The 20,191-nt window shown below is 51.5% G+C and overlaps 3 protein-coding genes across 3 annotated transcripts in view; all 3 read right to left on the bottom strand.

The window, feature by feature from the left end:
* Positions 1 to 5,071, bottom strand: part of LOC143013883 (thyrotroph embryonic factor-like) — a 15,622-nt gene extending 10,551 nt beyond the window's left edge. Inside the window, exons 1-2 of the mRNA XM_076167592.1 lie at positions 3,843 to 5,071; positions 1 to 220 (exon numbers count right to left, since the gene is read on the bottom strand). The exon at positions 1 to 220 is cut by the window's left edge and continues 49 nt beyond it. Of these exons, the coding sequence (XP_076023707.1) occupies positions 1 to 220; positions 3,843 to 4,038 (416 nt within the window). The 5' untranslated portion in view covers positions 4,039 to 5,071. The remainder of the gene's footprint in view (positions 221 to 3,842) is intronic.
* Positions 1 to 20,191, bottom strand: part of epn1b (epsin 1b) — an 84,097-nt gene that overhangs the window by 6,277 nt on the left and 57,629 nt on the right. The gene's annotated exons all lie outside the window — the stretch shown is intronic.
* On the bottom strand, positions 8,192 to 16,785 carry LOC143013878 (uncharacterized). The gene is made up of 3 exons (XM_076167585.1): positions 16,256 to 16,785; positions 15,700 to 15,798; positions 8,192 to 13,617 (listed from the first exon to the last, which is right to left on the bottom strand). Exon 3 carries the CDS (start codon positions 13,157 to 13,159, stop codon positions 9,047 to 9,049), a length of 4,113 nt encoding a protein of 1,370 aa, XP_076023700.1. The 5' UTR covers positions 13,160 to 13,617; positions 15,700 to 15,798; positions 16,256 to 16,785; the 3' UTR covers positions 8,192 to 9,046.

The following is a 20,191-nucleotide window of genomic DNA, read 5'->3' as shown; positions in this document are numbered from 1 at the left end:
CCCATCCCGTTCTCCGTCAGGAACTCCTCCAGGTCCATGTACTGCAGCTGGAACAGGCCGCCGTCACACGGCAGCGTCCGCTCCCACAGCAGGGGGCCCAGGAAGGCCGACTGGGAGCTGGACCTCAGGGCGCCCGAGCCCGGGGCTCCTCCCGCCCCGCTGGGCACCGAAGCGCTGACGCTCGTGGAGTCTTCATCGGAGTCCAGAGGCTTGTCTTTGTCTGTAGAGAGGAAGGACGAGGCGTTCAGGGGAAACAGATTATCTCACGCTGCGTCAGGTAAACAGAGAGAAGTCGCTCCCTCTCCATTCGTTCGTGCTGACGCCAGATAAGATCACACACACACACACACACACACATCCAACCACAGACAGAGGAAAGTGAAGGAGTGTGTGCATTTACAGGTTGAGGTGTGGCGTGAAGCAGCTGAGAGGACTCTGCTGTGACTCTGCTGTGATGAAGGTCTCACACAGAACGTTCCTCCTCTACATACGTGTGATTTCAGTCCTTCACACAGAGGAGACGCCTCACACTGACGCCTCGTGTGTGTGTGTGTGTGTGTGTGTGTGTGTGTTGTGTGTGTTTTCTCTGGACTGACTGAGCAGAGACATCAATCGATTCGTCGCTGGACGATGACGGCGACTTATGCCGTGTTCTTCTGCTCGTCTTCATCCGTTCCTTCCCCGATCTCGTTATGAAGGAAACTCTTCATCGAGTGGCGAATCATTCAAAGCTCTGTGCCGTAAATAGAGCTGACCCCTACACTCTGACCTCACAGGGGGAGGGGTCAGCTCCCCCCCCCCCAGGCATCAATACAACATCGACTTTCCCTCCCACATGCAGAGCTGAGGCTGAAGCTGAGGCTGAAGCTGAGGCTGAGGCTGAGGCTGAGGCTGAAGGGAAACAGTGGATGAGAGACTTTGTTCTTTGATTCTTTGGCACAATATCATTCTAAAATATGAAGCCGGCAAAAGAGCATAATGAATAAATGACACACTGAATAATGAAAGGCAATCAAATAATAATTAAAGAGCATTCTAAAGTGTGAGAGAGAGAGGAGAGGGGGAGAGAGGGAGGAGAGAGAGAGGGAGAGAGAGAGGAGAGGGAGGGAGGGAGGGAGAGAGAGAAAGAGAGAGAGAGAGAGAGAGGGGAAATTAAATGTAAAGGGATTTAAACCATAAAGACACAAGAGATTAGAGAGGGATTACAGAGAGAGAGAGGGAGAGAGAGAGAGAGGAGGAAAGATGGAGGGAAAGAATTAAATACAGCAGAATGTTGGGAAAGAAAGAAAGAAAGAAAGAAAGAAAGAAAGAAAGAAAGAAAGAAAGAAAGAAAGAAAGAAAGAACCAACCAACCAACCAACGAAAGAAAGTCTGTTCCTTTAAGGAGGAGAGAGGAAGGACGAGAGGAGAGGAAAGATGCAAATCAGCAAAGAGGAGGGATGAAGAAATAGTGAGGATGAGGAGGAGACTTCTAACAAGTCAGGATAGAAAGGAAAGGAAAGGAAAGGAAAGGAAAGGAAAGGAAAGGAAAGGAAAGGAAAGGAAAGGAAGACTGAGGAAAGAGAAAGAGGAAGGAAGATGAGGAAAGATGACAGAGGATGTATGGAAATTTTGGAGGGACTGTGAGAGGAGAAGGGAGAGAGAGAGAGAGAGAGAGAGAGAGAGAGAGAGAGAGGAAAATGGAAAATGGATGGAGCGATCTGATGTGAGGAGAGCAACACAGGAAAGACAGGAAGAGGGGGCGAGGGAGGAAGAGAGAGCGAGAGAGAGAGAGAGAGAGAGAGAGGGAGAGAGTGAGAGAGAGAGAGAGCGAGAGCGAGAGAGAGAGAGAGAGAGAGAGAGAGAGAGAGAGAGAGAGAGAGCGATTGAGCGATGTGCTAGATGGAGTGGGTGTTTGCGAAGGCGTCAAACAAAGCGAGCCAGAGAGAAGCAGGAGGGTGAAGGAGTGAAACATGGAGTGTGAGCTGTGGAGAAGGAAAAGAGGAGCAGAGCCACAGGCAGAACATCAGAACTGTGGACGCCTTATAATACCACCGCCCATGAACGCAGCATCCCTGATTCAGGGATGCACAGGGAAAATGTAAGGCACAGGCGCTGACAGAAAGGCGGCTCGGGCCTCTGCACCTGTCAGCCACGCTCACCATCATCCCATCTCCTCCTCCTCCTCCTCCTCCTCTCCAAACACAGGCACAGAGAAGGAAGGAGCAGGAGCAGGAGCTGCAGGTACAATGAGCAACCACCAGGGGTCGCCAGATGGCGTGTGTGTGCGTGTGTGGGCTTACATTTTAAATCACTTTTGTTCAATTTCACCATCTAGTGAAAAAAGATGCAAGTGTGAAGTGATGCATGCTGGGAAGGATCCTCACTGACCCGCTCACATGACAACAGCTTCACTTCAGAGGTCAAACTACATTACAGAATAGCTGAACTACTGGGAAGCTACAAGCTGAACTAGTTAAATTAGCAGTTTGGTTACAAGGAGCTCCTCCGATGAAGGTGAAGTGAGTGATGAAGAGTGTGTGTGTGTGGAGGGGGGCTGATCCTCACGCCACACATGTGATTCTGCTGTTTACGGTGTGTGTGTGTGTGTGTGTGTGTGTGTGTGTGTCTTACAGTAGAGAGGAAGGAGAGGCAGCCTGGTTAATATTTGCCATGGCAGCTGGTGGATGGAAAACAATTCAATCCCACTCACTAACCTTCATTTGAACACACCAGCAAATTACACTCAACACCAATGGAGTGCCCGACGTGTGTGTGTGTGTGTGTGTGTCTGATCCAGATTGTGTGTTTTCACATCACATCTCCCTCTTCTTCCCTCCCACACTCTGAACGCTATTGCATTTCAGGAAACATTTAATATAAAACCAAGCGAGCCAGAAGGAGTGAAAACAGTGTGAGTGTGCGTGTGTGTATGTGTGTGTGTGTGTGTGTGTGTGTGTGTACTGGATGAGCAGGGCCTCTTGTCTTTTTCAATCTCACCCACCCACTCGTTCAGATGCACACACACACTCTCACACACACACACACACACACTGTAATGAATAATCACTGTTATATTTCCAAAATGGCTTCAGATGGTTTCTCTGTGCTGAGTTTAAAGGATTTATAACATTTAACATTTATAATCTCAATGAGACGACGACAACAAGAACATCAGGATGATAAACAGGTCCAGGTCCCATGTTTAGATCGGTTTTAAATATAAATGATAAAGGGGACTTCCAGGTTCCCTGGAATACAGACCACAACACAGACCGTCCACTAAGTGGCATTATAGCAAACAAAGGGATGGAAAGGGGGGTATCTACTGTGGTTCCCCACAGGAAGTGCAGATGGCTCCATAGAGCTTCACAGGCTACATGCAGAGGCAGAGCGGTAAACAGAGCTGCAGGTCTGCTCTCCTCTGGACCAGGCTGCTAAAAACCAGCAGAACTGCCCCAGTAAAGGTCAAAGGTCACATGGACACAAACACTGACATGAAAGAACCAAACACCTAAAGGGAACTTCCTGTAAGCACACATCTGAAAATACTGACATAAAGGAGGTATTATATGCAGTGCTGACTGGAAGAATGAGCTCAGTAGAACAAGACGTATGCACACAGAGTAGAAGTTGGATTTCCTATCAAATGTTAAAGTACCACACACACATACACACGCACACACACACACACAAACACACCATAAGCCTGCATGACATCACCTACTACATATTCATAAACATGTAGCAACATTTATCATGATATTTCTATGCAGTGTTGCCTTCAGGATGAATCAGGCCTCTCTCTCTCTGTCACACACACACACACACACACACACACACACACACACACACACACTCACCTTTCATCTCGCAGCAGTCCTTGGGGCCCCTCTGGTCGGCTTTGATTGGCAGCTGCAGCAGGGTCTTCAGGTTGGCCATGGAGGTCAGATGGCCGCCCTGGGAGCCACTTCCAGCCGGGTTACTGGTCCCGAACTGCGGGCTGGTGGCCCCGGCCGGGACTTCCGGAGGTAAGAGCTGAGTGAGAGGCCTCGACATAACTTCAAGGTGTGTGTGCGTGTGCGTGTGAGCAGGGGGGGGAGGAAGGGGGCCTGAGGGGAGGGGGAGCAGCCCGCAGACTGAGAGTTCAAGATCTAAATAATCCAATCAGGAATAATTGCGCGTCGCGCCGTCAGAAGCTCAGGATCTCCACCTGATCTCCCACTTTCCCATCAAGAAAATGCGCACAAGTGGACGATAATAAAGCGGATTTATCTCCAAAATGGCAGCATGGTGACGGTCTAATTCATCCTGTCAGATGGCGCCTGAGGGAGCCGCTGTCACCGCACAACAACACGACGGCGCGACTGAGAGTCCCTTGGAGTTAGCGGGGGTAAATCAGCGGTGCTCGGGCCGGGTCCGGTCCGGTGCGCAGGTCGGTGGGTCGGCGCAGAGCGGAGCGGAGCAAGGAGGTGGAGGAGGAGGAGGAGGTGGAGGAGGAAAAAAGCCGGATTAGAAACAGAAGAGAGGGGACAGAATCGAGGCGATGCCGCGGGAGAAGTCAACAAGAAAATGGGAAAAAATGAGGAAAGTTGTGAATAAAAATGAGCGACAGAGGAACGAAAAAATCCAAGATGAAAGAAAAAATAATAAATCCCCCCGAAAACAAAGATATCCAATAGAATGCGAGTCAGATAGATGAGGGTGATGGCTCTTATTTTCCTCCCTCTCTCCCCCTCTCTTTCTCTCTCCCTCACACACACACACTTCTCTATTTTCGTCTCTCTCTCTCTCTCTCTCTCTCTCTCTCTCTCTCTCTCTCTCTCTCTCTCTCTCTCTCTCAGTCAGCTGGAACCAACACGGGCCGCTCGCGTGACGTCAGCGCTCACGGGGAAAGGCGCTAGGGGGCGTGGTTCGTTTGCATACAGCAGCCACGCCCACCACTCGCCCCCTTCCCAGCCTTTAGAAGCGTTGCGACGCGTTCAGGGAGCACGTGAAAACTGGGATTTATGAAACCTCTCGCTGAGAAATCGGTTTTAAGCGGTATAATACGAAAACAAAAGTATTATCTGAGGTTTTATGCGGTAACACCAACAGTGTATTATGTTGTGAATAAAAGGCTGACATGGACTTGTCTTTCAAGCTGCTGAAACTATATAATTATATCATGTATGTAATGGTAGATAGATAGATACACAAACTATTACATGAACTTGACAATCTTATATTGTAAATATATAATGAATATTTACTTTCTATAATTTACAACAGGTCCAATCTTCCACTGAAACCTGAACAGCTTTATTCAGTGTTGTCATTCTTGTTTTTATTTCTAATTACTCGAATTAAAGTACATCTGCATAAACCAAAGACGCCTCCCACCAATTCCAGCCAATAGCAGGAGGAGAAACACCCAGTGGAGCAGCAATGCTTCCTAGAGGGACCGTGAACGCACCCCGCCCCTCTCTGCTGCTCTCACGCTGTCACTTTAACCTGCGAGGCCAAAACAACACAAATAATCTGCGTCAAATTAAAATGAATTAAGACGCACGATCTTGGAACGACAAACGACGCGTTAATTACTTCCGTGTTTCTACGTCCCTCTCCTCTTCCTCAGCCCACACTGCAGCTCCCACACGGCTGGGAAATGTGAGAAATGTGACTTTTCCCACAACGTGACGGGATTTGAACGTGTGACGTCCCAGTAAGCGGCTCAGGCTGCAGCGTTCACATGGAGGCTCACGTTTGTCATGAGGACACAAACATGCAGAAAAGAACAACCTTCATTTTGTGCTGTCAGGAAAATAAAGAGGGAAAAAACGTTTTGTATGCGTTGTTTGTTTACGTACTTTCATCGTGCTTCGTGTTTACACAGACGAAGGGTCGTAAATGTTTAAACGCGACCTTAAACGTCGCCGTGTTGCGTTCAAAGCCACGGCGCATGTTCAGCTGTACATTTGTGCCGCTCGCGCTCCCTACGCCAAGCAAGCACATGGCTCCGGCACGCGCTGATTGTTGCCTACCGGCGACGGTGCCGCGCTGCGATTGGCTGAAAATAGGTCACTCGCTGCCTCTGCCGGCCTGCAATTGGTCAAAAATAGGTCAGTGTCCCCGCCCACTGGTTTCCCCATGCCACTGCCGCGTGACAGGCCAGCGGGGGTGAGAGAGAGAGAGAGAGAGAGAGAGAGAGAGAGAGAGAGAGAGAGAGAGAGAGAGAGAGAGAGAGAGAGAGAGAGATTACACCTCAAATTTGAATATACAAAATCATAATACAGAATAAACTCAACTAAAAATATAAAAAAAAGATAGATAAATTACTGAGTTTACAGTAATTACAGTAATATAATTAGAATAAAATAAGATAAAAAGGTACAGGATCACTGTTGTAAAATAATTCATTTTCTTAATAGAAGGGACAAACAAAAATTTAATCATGCAGAAGCCGATCAGTGTTTGGAGAGAAATGGTTCCCTCCTTTTGTTGAAGTGTTGAAGCTCAGATCGTTTATACTGTAGGGATATTTAGAAAAATACATTTTACAGGACAATCTATTTCATACTGAGTCCTTCTCTAATCTGATGCTCTGTGGGGACAGAAGCTCCTGGAAAGACTTCAAAGTCTGATCCAGGGACAGAGGGACGGCAAATGGAGATGGCAGGAATGTGTGAGGAGCATGGCGCCTAAATAAACTCTCTCTGTGTCTCTCTCTCTGTGTCTCTCTCCCTCTCTGTGTCTCTGTGTCTCTCTGTATCTCTCTCTCTCTCTGTGTCTCTCTCCCTCTCTGTGTCTCTGTGTCTCTCTGTATCTCTCTCTCTCTCTCTGTCTCTCGCTGTGTGTCTCTCTCTCTGTGTCTCTCTCTATGTGTCTCTCTCTCTCTCCCTCTGTCTCCCCCCACCCCCCTCTCTCTTCCATTCCTTTCCACCATATTTGAAGCCAAGTCCAATAATGCCAATATACAGTAAATATGGCACCATCTAGTGGGCAGTTGGCGACAATGCATCTAATTGGGACGAGGGGAAACAGCCACAAAATGTCTGAAGCTTCGCCTCCGGGTTGTAATGATGCAGCCAATCACAACATCTCTACATTTATAGGCTTCTCTCATTTGTGTCACAACATGGAGGGAGGGGGGGGGGGGGGGGGGGGGGGGGGGGGGAGCAGCTAGGTTATCAGTCTGACTCCATGCTCATGAGCTTCAATTGTGTGTGTGTGTGTGTGTCAGAGTGAGCGAGGGAGTGTGTGACTGTACCACTACATGGTTGTAGGCGGCACAGGTAGTTATAAATACACAGGCTTGAGTAAAAGCAGCTAGTTTGCAAGGTTCACAACAACAAAACTGAATATAACAGACCGCAGGAAGTTACATTTAGGTGGTTTCTGATTCAGTGGTTGAATAGTAGCGGCGTGTTTGTGGCGCACCTGAACAAAGACAAAGAGATAAAGAAGTTGGTTGAAGCTCCTTTCACAGTGAAACGGCAAAGAAGCCCACAGATTCACAGAGCCCAGTTTGTATAATTCCATCAACACAACCTCTGTCTCCTCTGTAACTGAAACAAATTATAACAAAGTGAGGATTAATATTTCAATATGAAAACCCTTGAAGTTGTGATGGTTTTGTTTTGTTTCTGCATCAACGCGTGGAATCCCTGAGCTCTTGCGTGTGAACAGTGACGCTGTGAATGTGTACTTACTCACCATCACCATTAGGGGGCGACAGAAGCGAGGATATGAGCTTAAAACTGCAAACGGGCTTCAAAGAAACATCCACACTAAAGCAGAAGCTCACATTTATATTTTTTTATTTGATTTCTGAGGGCTTTCAACAACTCACTTTTAGGCAAAAAAAAAAAGGATAGTAATTTAGTAATAATATTACATGTTTTAGTCTTACAGAAAGAAAAGGAAACACAGCTGGACAGGACCTAAGTATGAACTATGTGTACACGCTTCTGTTACAAAAAGGTTTGGGCTTCTTAAGTGTGTCATGAGGGGTCAAAGGGCACAGGGAGGGCAAAAATATCACATCAACACATATACTCATCCCGACCTTTACAAAGAGTCCCCACGTGTTCCCACCCACCCGTACAATAGCAACAAGGATAAAAGAAAGGATACTTGGAGTAAAAAACAGCAAATCATCAATATATAATAAAATATAATAGGAATTGTACAGTACACTTCCGGATGTTTCTCTTCTCCTTTTCCCATCCTGAACACACAGACGCTGGCGTTTGTTTACTGGCGCCCGCGTTAAACAATGACATAAGTAGTGTACGCTAACATCAACAACACTTTTATGTTTCCTCTCCTTTTTCAGTCAACCACTTTTTTCAGCGACCTTTGACCTTTGCCAAAGTAATGCAGCTGATCCACGGAGCTTATGATCAGATTAGGCGGGTCGGGAAGTTCTTTGCTTTAAAATCAAGCAGAGTAGGTTTGGGGTTGTCTCTAAGTTAGAACAAAGCTTCTCCACTGGGTTAACAAAGGATGAACACACACACACACACACACACACACACACACACACACACACGCGCACACACACACACACACGCGCACACACACACATACAGAGCAGAGAGTCATGTGAGAGTCATCTGAAAAAATAGAGCGGTACTAAAAAGGTACCACACTTCTACAATATGGATCCGACCCAGACGTCTGCGTCAACACTGCTAACGGAGGAGGAGGAGGAGGAGAGGAGGAAGGGGAGGAGGACAAACAGAAGAGGGAGGAAGTCTTTCTGCAGAGCGGTGCTACCATCAAATGTCACACAGTCTAGAGCTGCTTCAGCCCCTCTGGGGAGGAGGGGGGGGGGGGGGGAGACGTGGCGCTGGTTCTGATTCCGGCCTTTTGAAGTCCAAGCTCATTCACCAAAGCACCTCTGAGTATGAAGTGAGGTTTGTATGCAGATCGGCCCGGGGGGAGGGATGTTGTGGTCGTGACACTAAACGCTCCCCATCCTCTCACCCTTTTTGTTAAAAACTGGCGAGCTCTCGCTTGCTTCTTGGATTATTAAAAAAAATAAACATCAAAACAATCTAGTCTAGAAAAGGTTTGTGTTTGTTTACTGACTGAACTCTGTCAGAACCGTCGATCTCTCGGGCTGGGCCGGAGCCGGGGCCGGCGGAGGAGCGGGCGAGCGGCCCTCGCTCTCCGTCTGCTGCCCGCTGCTGTCCAGAGACGGGGGAGACTTAATCTTCATCAGCCCCCAGTTCACGCCGCCGCCGCCCCCGCTCATCCCTCGGCAGGAGAGCTCGTGGCGGCTCAGGAGCTGAGCGTTCCAGAAGCGATGTCTGCATCTGTGGCACTGGAACGCCGCCTGCTTCAGGTGTTTCCCTCGGTGCTTCAAGGCTTTGAGCAGAGTGCCGGTGAGTTTGCCACACACCTGGCACCTGAGGCGGGCTTGGCGTCCGGAGGTCCTGGGCGGGTGGCGGATGGCGTGGTGCACCAGCAGGGAGCCCTGCTTGGCGTAGGTGGCGCTGGGGCAGATGGGGCAGGGGAAGCGTTTGAGCGTGATCTCCATGCAGGTCAGACCCTCCACCTTCACCGCACCGCCGCTCCACGACTTCACCTTCATCATGCCCCCCCTCATCCTCAGCTGGGCCAGGAGCTTCTTCCTGTTGATCTCGGCCTGCAGCTTGCCCCTCTTCTTCCTCAGCAGCAGCAGCTTCCTGCGTGTGTCTTTACTCAGAGGCACGCCCACCAGCTTCCCGTCCCTCATGATGCTGTGGATCACCACCCGCCTTTTTTTCTTTCGGTGCTTTTTTGTCTGTCCAAGTCGCTTTTGGAAGTTTTTTGATCGGTAGTGAAAAGGGTGCTGCTGCTGCTGCTGAGGCAGCGGCGGCGGAGGGGGAGGAGGCGGCAGGGACTGCGGCGGCGGCGGCGGCGGCGGCGGCTGCTGACCCGAGGCTCCTTGTTGCATGTGAGTGGACTCGGCGTAGCTGGAGCCCGACGCCGTGTCGTAGAAGAGCGGCGAGTATCCGGAGGGCTGCGGCTGGCTGACGCGCTGGCCGCTGCGGTCGATGCCGTGCTGAGACAGCTTGTGCCGCACTAAGCTGTTGGAGTAGGCGAAGGCTTTGCCGCAGACTTCGCACCGAAAGGACTTCTCCATCCCCACGCCGCCGCCGTGGACGGTCTGCTGATGAGCCGTCAGGTGGAAGTAGTGACGGAACGACTTCCAGCACACGGTGCAGGTGTAGAGCCGCTGGGACGGCGTGCCGGACGTGGGAGACTTCTCTCCCTGGGAACAGGCGGAGAAGTAGTCGGCGTTGGCGGCGTTGCTCACCTGAGTGACGGCTGCGGCGGCGGCGGTGGCGGCGGCACCTTTGACGCGGCGGCCCTGGTTGTCGATCTCTCCTTTGCGGTGCATCTTCCCGTGCCTCACCAGACTCTGAGCGTAGGCAAACTGCTTCCCACACAGGTTGCACTTGTAGTTCTTCTGTCCTGAGTGCACGGTCAGGTGCTTGGTCAGGTGGAACGGCTCTCTGAACATCTTCCCACACACGTCACAGTTGTGGGGCTTCTCTCCCGTGTGGACGCGGTTGTGGCGTCTCAGGGTCTCCGCCCTCCTGAAGCGCTTGCCGCAGGACTGGCATCCGTACGGCCTCTCCGACCCGTCCCCCGGCGGCGCGGGGCTCCGCCTCCTCCTGACGATGGCGCCCGGCTCCCTCTTCTCCCTGGGCTTCCTGGGCCTCCTCTGCTTGGTGTGGGGGTGGATGGCGTGACTCAGAGGTATGGTGGACCCGTTGAGGCCTGAAGTGGAGGAGGGTCCGCCCAGGTTACCAAAGCCCAGCCCCCCCAGCAGGCCCCCGATGATGTCCCGCCTCTCCCCCTCCCTCTCGGAGGTTATGTTACAGGAAGCGGCGGCCGCGGCGGCGATGGCCGACATGGCGCTGCTGGTGACCTCGTCCTCCGAGTCGTCCAGCAGGGAGGAGAGGGGGAGGTGGGGCTGGTGGTGGTGCTGCTGGCTCTGGGGGTGGGGGTGAAGGGTGGGGGCCAGCGGGGCCTTCCGGAGGGTCTGGTTGCCCATCCCGTTGCCCAGGTTGCCCTCTGGGCCGTACAGAGCGGAGGAGCGCCTGTAGTCGTCCACGCCGCTGTAGGAGGAGGAGCTCTGGCTGTGGTAGCGGCTCCTGGAGTAGTCGGTGGCGTACTTGTCGTTAGCCATCCCGTCGTTAGAGATCCTGCTGGTCATTTTGCTGCTGCCAGGGTTTGGCGTGCTGGACGCTCCACTCCCCGCAGCAGCCGGCCGGTTTTTTGAGTTCCTGGGAGGTTTCCCACAGGCGCCCGAGGCGGCGTGGCTCAGGAGGGAGGTGCTCTCGCGGAAACACCGACCGCACGCCGGACAGCGGAAAGGCTTCTCGTCGTGGATCTTCTCGTGTCGGGTCAGAGACTCGCGGCGGTTGAAGGACTTTTGGCAGACGGTGCAGGCGAAGGGTCGGTTCTCAGAGTGTGTGACGCTGTGCTGGATCAGGTGGCCGCGCTTCTTGAATCTCTTGCCGCACTCGCCGCAGCAGAATACTCGCTCGGGGCTCGGGGAGTTGCAGTCCGACTTCCTGCCCTGGCTCTCTGGCGTCAGGCCGTGGCTGCGGAGGTGACGGCGAAGGCTGGAGAGGTGGGTGAAGGTTTTGCCACACTCGCCGCAGTGGTACAGAGGTTCTGGTTCAGGCTGGCCCGAGGAACCCGAGGATCCCAGAGCGCCGTGGCCATCTTGGGACTTGGGCAACTGTTGGCTACCGTTGGCTACGAGCACAGAGGTGGAGTTAGAGGAAGGAGGGGCGGAGGAAGAGGAGGAGGACACGGCGGAGGAGGACTGCTGTTGCCGAGACGACGACGAGTGGTGAGAGGAATGCTGCTGCTCGCTTCCTATCCCGCTTAACCCCACGCCCCCGGCGCCTCCTCCCACCAGGCCAGGGGCGGAGCTCTGACTGTGGCCGCCGGAGCTGCTGTGGCTGTGGCCGCCGGCGCCGCCCCCGCCGGCGCTCTCCGACTTCCTCTGAGGCAGGTAGCCCGCCATGGCCTTCTTCCTCCTGCTCCCTCCGGAGCCGGACGTGGACGAGCTGTCGCCCTTGGACGAGTCGTCTTTAGAGAGGGAGAGGTGGAGGGGCAGGGGGAGGGGCAGGCCGGCCTCCTGCTGCATCAGAGAGGCGATCTGGTTGGAAGAAAGAACGGGAATGCCTTGGAAATCAAAGCCGCTGAGCGTGCCGGGCTGGGGGGCCGGGTGGAGGGGGTGGGGGTGGTGGGCGTGGCTGTGGGGGTGAGATAAGGCGTGGGGGGCGAGCTGCTGCTGCTGCTGCTGGGGCTGAGGGCCGCCGTGGCCGTGGCTGTGGGAGGAGTGCAGGGCGGGGGGCGGGGCCAGGGGGGAGTTGGACTCGCCCGCTCCTTGGCCCAGGCCCAGACCCAAGTGGTTGTGGGTTCCCTGGACCAGGAACTGTTCCAGGCTGCTGTTGGTGGGGACGCCGGACAGGAAGTACTGGTTGGCGGCGAGCATGCAGCTGAATTGCTGATGGAGGCTGCGGGGATCCGACTGGCCGACTAAAGGCACGGCGGTGCTGCCCGAAGGGTTGTTTGAGGCTGAGGCAGACGTGGAGGAGGCTGAAGAAGAGGAGGGACCAGAGGAGGGCTGGGGGACGGAGAGGCCTGGGTGCAGGGGGGGAGGAGGGGGAGCGGGTGTGACCACGCCCCCTATCACCCCCGCGCTGCCGCCGCCGCTCCCGCTAAAGTCAAAGCGGCCCATCCCAGAGTGGAGCTGCTCCTGGGCCAGCACCGCATCGGCCGGGTGGAAGGGCCGCAGGAACTGAGGGTAGCCCGAGGAAGAGGAGCTCCCGCTGCTGCTACTGCTCATCTTACTGGACTTCCTGGAGCTGTGAGACGAAGACGACGACTGGCTCTGGTGGGAGATGGGAGGGGGCGGGGCGCTCATTTTGGCAAAAAGCGAGGAGGAGTCGGCGAAGGCGTTGCTCCGAGAGCCCTGGAGCGAGCTCAGGCCCAGGCCCGACAGCAGGCTGCCCGAGGCGTCGGCGCTGGGCTGGTGCTGCTGCTGGAGCTGCTGCTGGTGCTGGAGCTGGACCTGCTGCTGGTGGCTCAGCTGCCGCTCCAGGCCCAGGCCCTTGAACTGATGGGCCTGGTGTCCGCTCAGCATCTCCAGGATGTCCATGGGGTACTTACTGAACTGGAACATCTCCACTTCAGTGTAGTCACAGTGTGCTGGGGCCACAACTCGCCCCGGTGTGAGCTGATGACAGCTGTGAGCCCCGATCTAGAGGTAAAGAGGTTTCTGTGAGGTCGCCCCCAGAACTGACCCGGAGGCCAGAGCCACGACAGAGCGAGCGGTGACTCACTCACGTCAATCAATCCTTAAGCTCACTATTAAGCAGGCCAGCTCACTATTAAGCAGGCGGGCCTTCAAGTGCTTCTGTGGGACGAGACAACACCCAATATAAATAAACAAGAGATCTAAGTTATATGCAAAAAATAAAAGTTGGTAGTGTTTCTGTCAAAGTGTTACGTTTCCATGGTAGCATGCGTGTTCATGTTCATGTCCCATCAGTGGAGTATGTGTGTGTGTGTGTGTGTTATTCCAGAGGAGGGTGAACCATGGCTCCACTGCTCCGGCCTTCACACTGATCCTCTGGCAGCCTGAGGGAGGAAGAGGAAGAAGAAGAGGAGGAGGAGGAAGGTCAATAAGTGATTTAGTGAATAGAAAACAATAAAAAGAAGCTCAGCAGCAGAGCGGTGCTTTATTTCCCTTCAGAGCCTCAAACACAAACAATACTCAATACTCTGTGTGTGTGTGTGTGTGTGTGTGTGTGTGTGTGTGTGTTTATACTGCATCTCCTGTTATAAACAAAGTGACTTCATCTTTATAATGGGTTCAGCAAAAATAGGTCAAAAAAGTGGAAACACAAAGATGGGAGGGGCCCTGAACGCCTCACAGCGCTCGCCTGCTGGCCCGTCGCCTCAAACACCCACAGAGCTAAACGCCACATCAAAGAGGAGGAGGCCGACAGAGCGCCAAGGAGAGAGACGCTCTGCCAAAACACAAAATCTAAGCTCAGCAAATCCTCCACACAAGCTGAGGGGCAGGAAGACAGGCATGTGATTCAGCTCTCCATCAGTCTGTCCTCCTGTCTGTCTGTCATATGTGCACGTGTGTGTGCACGTGTGTGTGTGCGTGTGTGTGTGTGTGTGTGTGTGTGTGTGTGTGTGTGTGTGTGTGTGTGTGTGTGTGTGTGTGTGTGTGTGTGTGTGTGTGTGTGTGTGTAGTGGGAGGTGAGTGGGTTCCTAATCAACACACATGATATCTTTAATCTGGCAGCGTCTCATTAATCTACTGCTGCTCTGTAGCTGCTCCACTGTACGAGGCGATGCTTATCAGGTGTGACTGTGCGCCAGAGAGCAGAGAGACAACCGGCCTCTTCTTCCTCCAGACCTGAGCGTCCACACAGTCACATAAGAGCCTCGAGTCGCTGGGATGAGAGCAAACAGGCCGCTCGTCCTAAACGCTGAGCTCTGAGATCAACCCAAGAAGCAAACCATAGAAAACTGTATGAATTCAAAACAATGTTTAATTTAAAGCTTGACACGTGTCAGCAGAGACATCCTTTCTAACATAAACAGGGGTCAGAGGTCAAGGTCGAGCTGTCACACTGGGTCTGATTCAAAACAAAGGGTCAGGTTGAGTGGCACTCATGGGGTTAAAGTTCAGGGTTGAGTCCTATCCCAGCTCCAGTTTGAGGAAGGAGGCCAATGATGATAAAGCCGTGCACTACCTTCAGTCTGAACCCAGGGAGAAGAACCGAACAGCACCAGGACCTGGAGCAGGGTCCCTGTGTGTAATCAAGTCCAGGCCGCTCCATCCTTTACAGGTCTTACCCCCAACCAATCACCTACAGCAGCTGATGAGGGCACTTTGTATCAGAACCAGGAGCTCATCAGTGCCCCCCCCCCCCCCCCCCCCCCCCTCTGGAGCTCAGGTGGACCTGGACTTCATCTTCCTCACTGCACGCCACATCTCAGCAATCAGTGCACTACACTGTAACACAGCCTGTGGGTCAAAGTGAGGGAAGCTGACATACGAACACGTATGACACATTCATACACACACATGTTCCTCTCTCACAAACTCAGTAGGCACAGTAGGGTCTCTTCCTACAATTACATCACCAGGTTAAAGTGGCACAGCATGTGGGATCTGATACTCTGAACTGTTTTGGGCCGCGTTCATGTTTGGAACAGAATCATCTGATAGTCAGCACCACTGTGTCTCCTCTGTGAGCAGCATCTAGTGATGGTTGTTGTGTTAAATATGAACTTAAACCCTCACACATGCTTCAGATAAGAGGCCCTAAAAAAGAAGCTGCTTCATACAAAACATGGAGGCAAAACATGCAACTGTGTTTGTTATTCTGCAGCAAGGTTTGGATTTGATAGATTAGAGAGCAACGTCCTTCCTCCTCATCCTCATTCGAGCCTTCATCACCTGTAGCTGCACACTAGGATCACTAGATTACATCTTTAATCATGATTATGATGTTCACTAAGTGTTTACACTCAGTTATGAAGGAGGAGGAGTGAGGAAAGAACCGCTAATCAGCTCCGTGTGTGTGTGTGTGTGTGTGTGTGTGTGGTGTGTGTGTGTGTGTGTGTGTGTGTGTGTGTGTGTGTGTGTGTGTGTGTGTGTGTGTGTGTGTGTGTGTGTGTGTGTGTGTGTGTGTGTACCGGCGGGTCCTCCGGGCTGAAGCCGCCTGCTTCACTGCAGCTTTTGGGGGAAATCGGTTCTCTTCCTCCGGCGGCCCCCGGTGCGTCCCGGCCGACAGTCTGAGCCAGAGAGCGGGACAGAGCGACACAAACAACTGTTAACGACCACCTAGCCACCGAGCGGCTAACACGCTGGAGAAACGTCTGTTTACTAAATAACAGCTACAGTCAGGTGTAACTTAACTCACTTTAAGTATTCAACAACTTCATCTGCACCACATTTAACAACATTACGCACAGTGGTGCGGAGCGGAGCGGAGCGGCGGCTGCGCGGACATAAAGGAGCGTCCAGCTCGCATAGCATGAGGCTAGCCAAGGCTAGCAGGATGCTAGCGAGCCACTCAGCTAGCGATGTAGCGCACACACACACACGCACACACATACACACACACACACACACACACACACACACATACATACATACACACACACACACACACAGAGAGACACACACACACACACACACACACACACACACACTGCTGCAGAAAACAACGGCTTTTGTTGACGTTCGTACCTTGGAGCGTCCAGCGAGTCCGCGCTACAAACAAGACCGCAAACATGGGAGCAAAAGTGTGAAAGCAACGAGCACCGAGAGAGCGGGGCGCCTACAGGCTGTCAGCGGGGCCTGGTGCTTCATCCCTGGACAAACACGGTGAGAGGCCTCGGTGGAGCTCCGTCGGCCCGGGAGCTAACAAAAAGTCTCCCCGCTGTCCGGGCTGTATGCGTCCATAGTGTGGGGGCCGGAGCGCAGCTCGGCTCGGCTCGCTGCTCCGCGGGGCTCTAAGCGCGGCTCCGCTTTGTCTCCGTCGTGTTCGTGGCTCTGTTCCCCTCCGCTGGCTGCTCTCCGCCCCGTGTCAGAGTGAGGTTTCCCCCCCGGTAGTCGACAGCTCCTCCGCTGCTGCTCGCGTTAAAATGGTAGTTTCCTGTCTGCATAATGGTTCCGGGTGGAGCAGGCGGGCACAGGTCTCTCTGTCCGGCCGCTCTGCTCGCACCTCTGCCCCTCTGTAAATATGGACACGGGCCACTACGATGCTCCTGGAGAAATCTGCCCGTGTGTGTGTGCGTGTGTGCGCGTGTTTGTGTGTGCGTGTTTGCACTTCATTAAGACATCACAGCGCTCTGACACCGTGTGTCATTAAGCCTGAGTGTGTGTGTGTGTGTGTGTGTGTGTGTGTGCGTTTTCACACTCTGTGCGTGAAATGTTAATTAGTCAATTAAAGATATCATTACAGGGCATAACATTTGTGTGTGTGTGTGTGTGTGTGTGTGTGTGTGTGTGTGTGTGTGTGTGTGTGTGCTGCTCTGTTTGCCTGGTGCTAATGTGCATTCAGTTACAGATACCATATTCCTGCCTGTGTGGGTGTGTGCATCTGTCTGTTTACTGTGTGTGCGTGTGTGGTGTGTGTGTGTGTTTGAGTAATAGAAAAAATAAGGAAAATGCATGATAAAAAGTACCCAGGCTCTACTTTCTTGAACAGTTCTGCTTGTTTGCACATGCACGTGTGTTTGTTTGTGTGTGTGTGTGTGTGTGTGTGTGTGTGTGTGTGTGTTTCCCATGAATGAACCTGTTAGATTCTCAGATTTGTGTGACCTATTTTCTCTGCTCTGAAAACTAAACAGCACTATATCACACTCTGTCCAAAGTTGTGAATGAACATAAATACACACAAACAGACTATTAAAGACACACACGAGCTGCAGACGCCTCCACGCTGCAGATCTGGACCTGAACACTGATGTGAGGATGACAGTGTACATCAGGTAAATGTGATGAAGTGTGATGAAACACACAAACACACCGTCTGGACTTCTTTCCTCCCTGTAATTTACCAATTTTCTTGTAACGGCCATAATGAATTTAATCAGTTGTGCTAAAGGGGGGGGGGGGGGGGGGGGGGGGGGGTGTTCCCTTGTGTCTGGCCTCAAATTGCTCCCTTGGGTGTAAGAACACACACAGAGACTGATTACTAAAACACAATAGCAGGGTGCACACAGAAACACACACTTGCACATACACACACACACACACACACATTTGCCTCCCACTCGAGCCTTAATTAATTTTTCAGCTCTCTGCCGGCTGAAGACGATGCGTTCAAGGCTCAAACTTCACCACACACACACACACACACACACACACACACACAACAGAAGAAACAACAAGTGAATGGTATATATTTTTTTAATTGTTATCAATTTAACAGTATGGTTCTACAAATGCAAGAATTGATCACCAATCACAAAAGGGTTGCACGTTTGGTGTGACCTTTGATTGGACTCTTCTTGGAAACAGACATATTAGGGGGACGTCATAAATAAATGTTTTGTACAATTTGTCTGAGGTATGCAGAGTAGCTTTGAGAATACAAATATGCCCCCCCCCCCCCCCCCTTTGAACACACACATTCAAACGCACACACACACGCACACTCACACACACACAGGCACGCAGATTAACGGGTGCATTGGACTGGACAATGATCACAACATCTGTAGACCTTTGTAGATATGAGAAAAATGAGAGAGACATAGAAACGTGAGCGAGTCACCACTTCATCATTTACATTTCACTTCTTTCGGACCCTTTCGTCCTTTAAAAGCTCATGAAAATCATCACGTTTTCGTTGTAAAAACCACAAAGCCTTTCCAGTGCTGTCACCCAAAGGCAAATCACAATACATTCTGCTCTGCAAAACCCAAGCTGAAGCTGCCCCCCCCCCCCCCCCCTCACTCTGGGCCCGTAAATACACTTCAAACCCCAATTTGTAAAAATACACGGGCACAAATGAGAAAGTCGGCATTCTTTGCTTTTAAAAAAATCACTTTTTGCAGGTTTTTGTCAGACAGCAGCAACATGAACGCGTTAAATAAGCGGCATTCCCTTTATAAACAAACACCCGCATGTTTCACAACCGCACAAGCCTTCAGTCATCTACATCTCCTAACTGTGAAAAAGCCTCCCTTACTTTGGTGAATGTAGCTGGACAATAAAAGCTGTGATTGGTCGATCTCCCTTTTTCTACGAAACACGACAGGCCTTTAAATTTCATTTTACAAGTTAATATGAACACTTAACGATCATAACTGGGCTTTAAAATGGTCCATGGACTCATTCTATGCATCCACAGTTAGGTCAAACTGAGGTTTGGCATTCCTAAACAGACGGTAAAAGTTAAACACACAGGCACACGAATGAAAACAGACGCAGGTACATTAACACGGACACACGGTGACGTCTTGGCTCAGCAGTATGGCGCCGGCCTCAGACGCCGTCATGCGGTTTGTCTTTTCTCTTTGATTGCATCAGCTTTTTTTTGTTGGTAAGAATACAAAGGGTTTTTTTTTTTCAATGTTTTCTTAAATTCCACTAGAAAGTTGAATATTCAAAATCTAGGATTGTACATGAGGAGTCACACCAGTTAGAAAAGAAATAAATATATGTTCAAGTTAAAGACAAAATAGTCATCAATAATCGCAAGACTGATCATAATCTGATCAGGGGGAATCTTTACATTAATAATCCTAATCCTGACCATGAACACATGAACACTTGTGTCGTCGTTAACGACTTCAAAATGGCTGTAACCTCTCAGGGATCAATCACGTCTGTCTTTATCCAAATGCAAAGCAGAAACTCAGGAAAGCTGAAACCCTCAAACACCTTTTAAGGGTTTAAGGGTTTAAGGGTTTCCTTTCTCCCACAGAGGAGAATCCAAGGTCCGTCTCACAGCCGCGTAAAGCCAACGCACAACGGAGGATTGGACAACATATGACATCATAATGACTCCCCCCCCCCCATGGCGACAGAAAAGGTGTGTGTGTGTGTGTGAGTGGGTGTGTGTATCCTTTTAATGTCACACAGAAATTCCTCAAATCTCACAAAGGGTACAAAGTTGCTTTGCAGACGTTCCTTGCATGTTTATGTTTTCTCTCTGTGAACCAAAAAGCTGGTTAATGTCAAACACGAGCGCGGCTCCTCCCAACGCTGAAACGCAACAGGAAGGGAGGAAAAGGATGGAAATCAAAGAAGCACACACTGTACAGACACAGCAAAGAAGTTTCAGTATAGCCCTTGGTGTGTAGTGTCCATTATACCCCCCCCCCCCCCCCCCCCCCCTCCCCCCCTCCCGCCTCAAACCTTTCTGCACCCCCACCCTTCCATCAAGGTGAGCAGCTGGACTCGTGGGGATTCTGTGTCAGGGTGTGTTGGTACACGTAGGTGGTCCAGTGCCTCTATAACCCCTTTAGAACAGTGTTTCAGGGTCCATATTAAAGGGGACACATTACGCTCTTGGCTCATTATAATGCTCATCTTTAAATCGTGGCCCGGTCCTTATCTGTGCTGAGGACTTTGTTTGGACTCGTCCTTCACTTCTGTCAACATACACTTTGCTCGCTTACACACCTGGTAAGACACAAGGCCAGCAAGCCAGAGCCTGATCAGCCACAA

Source organism: Genypterus blacodes, unplaced genomic scaffold, assembly GCF_046128005.1.
Source record: "Genypterus blacodes isolate CSIRO-AG114 ecotype Tasmania unplaced genomic scaffold, CSIRO-AGI_Gbla_v1 ptg000163l_1, whole genome shotgun sequence".
Taxonomy (NCBI): domain Eukaryota; kingdom Metazoa; phylum Chordata; class Actinopteri; order Ophidiiformes; family Ophidiidae; genus Genypterus; species Genypterus blacodes.
This window is presented reverse-complemented; position numbering and strand designations above follow the sequence as displayed.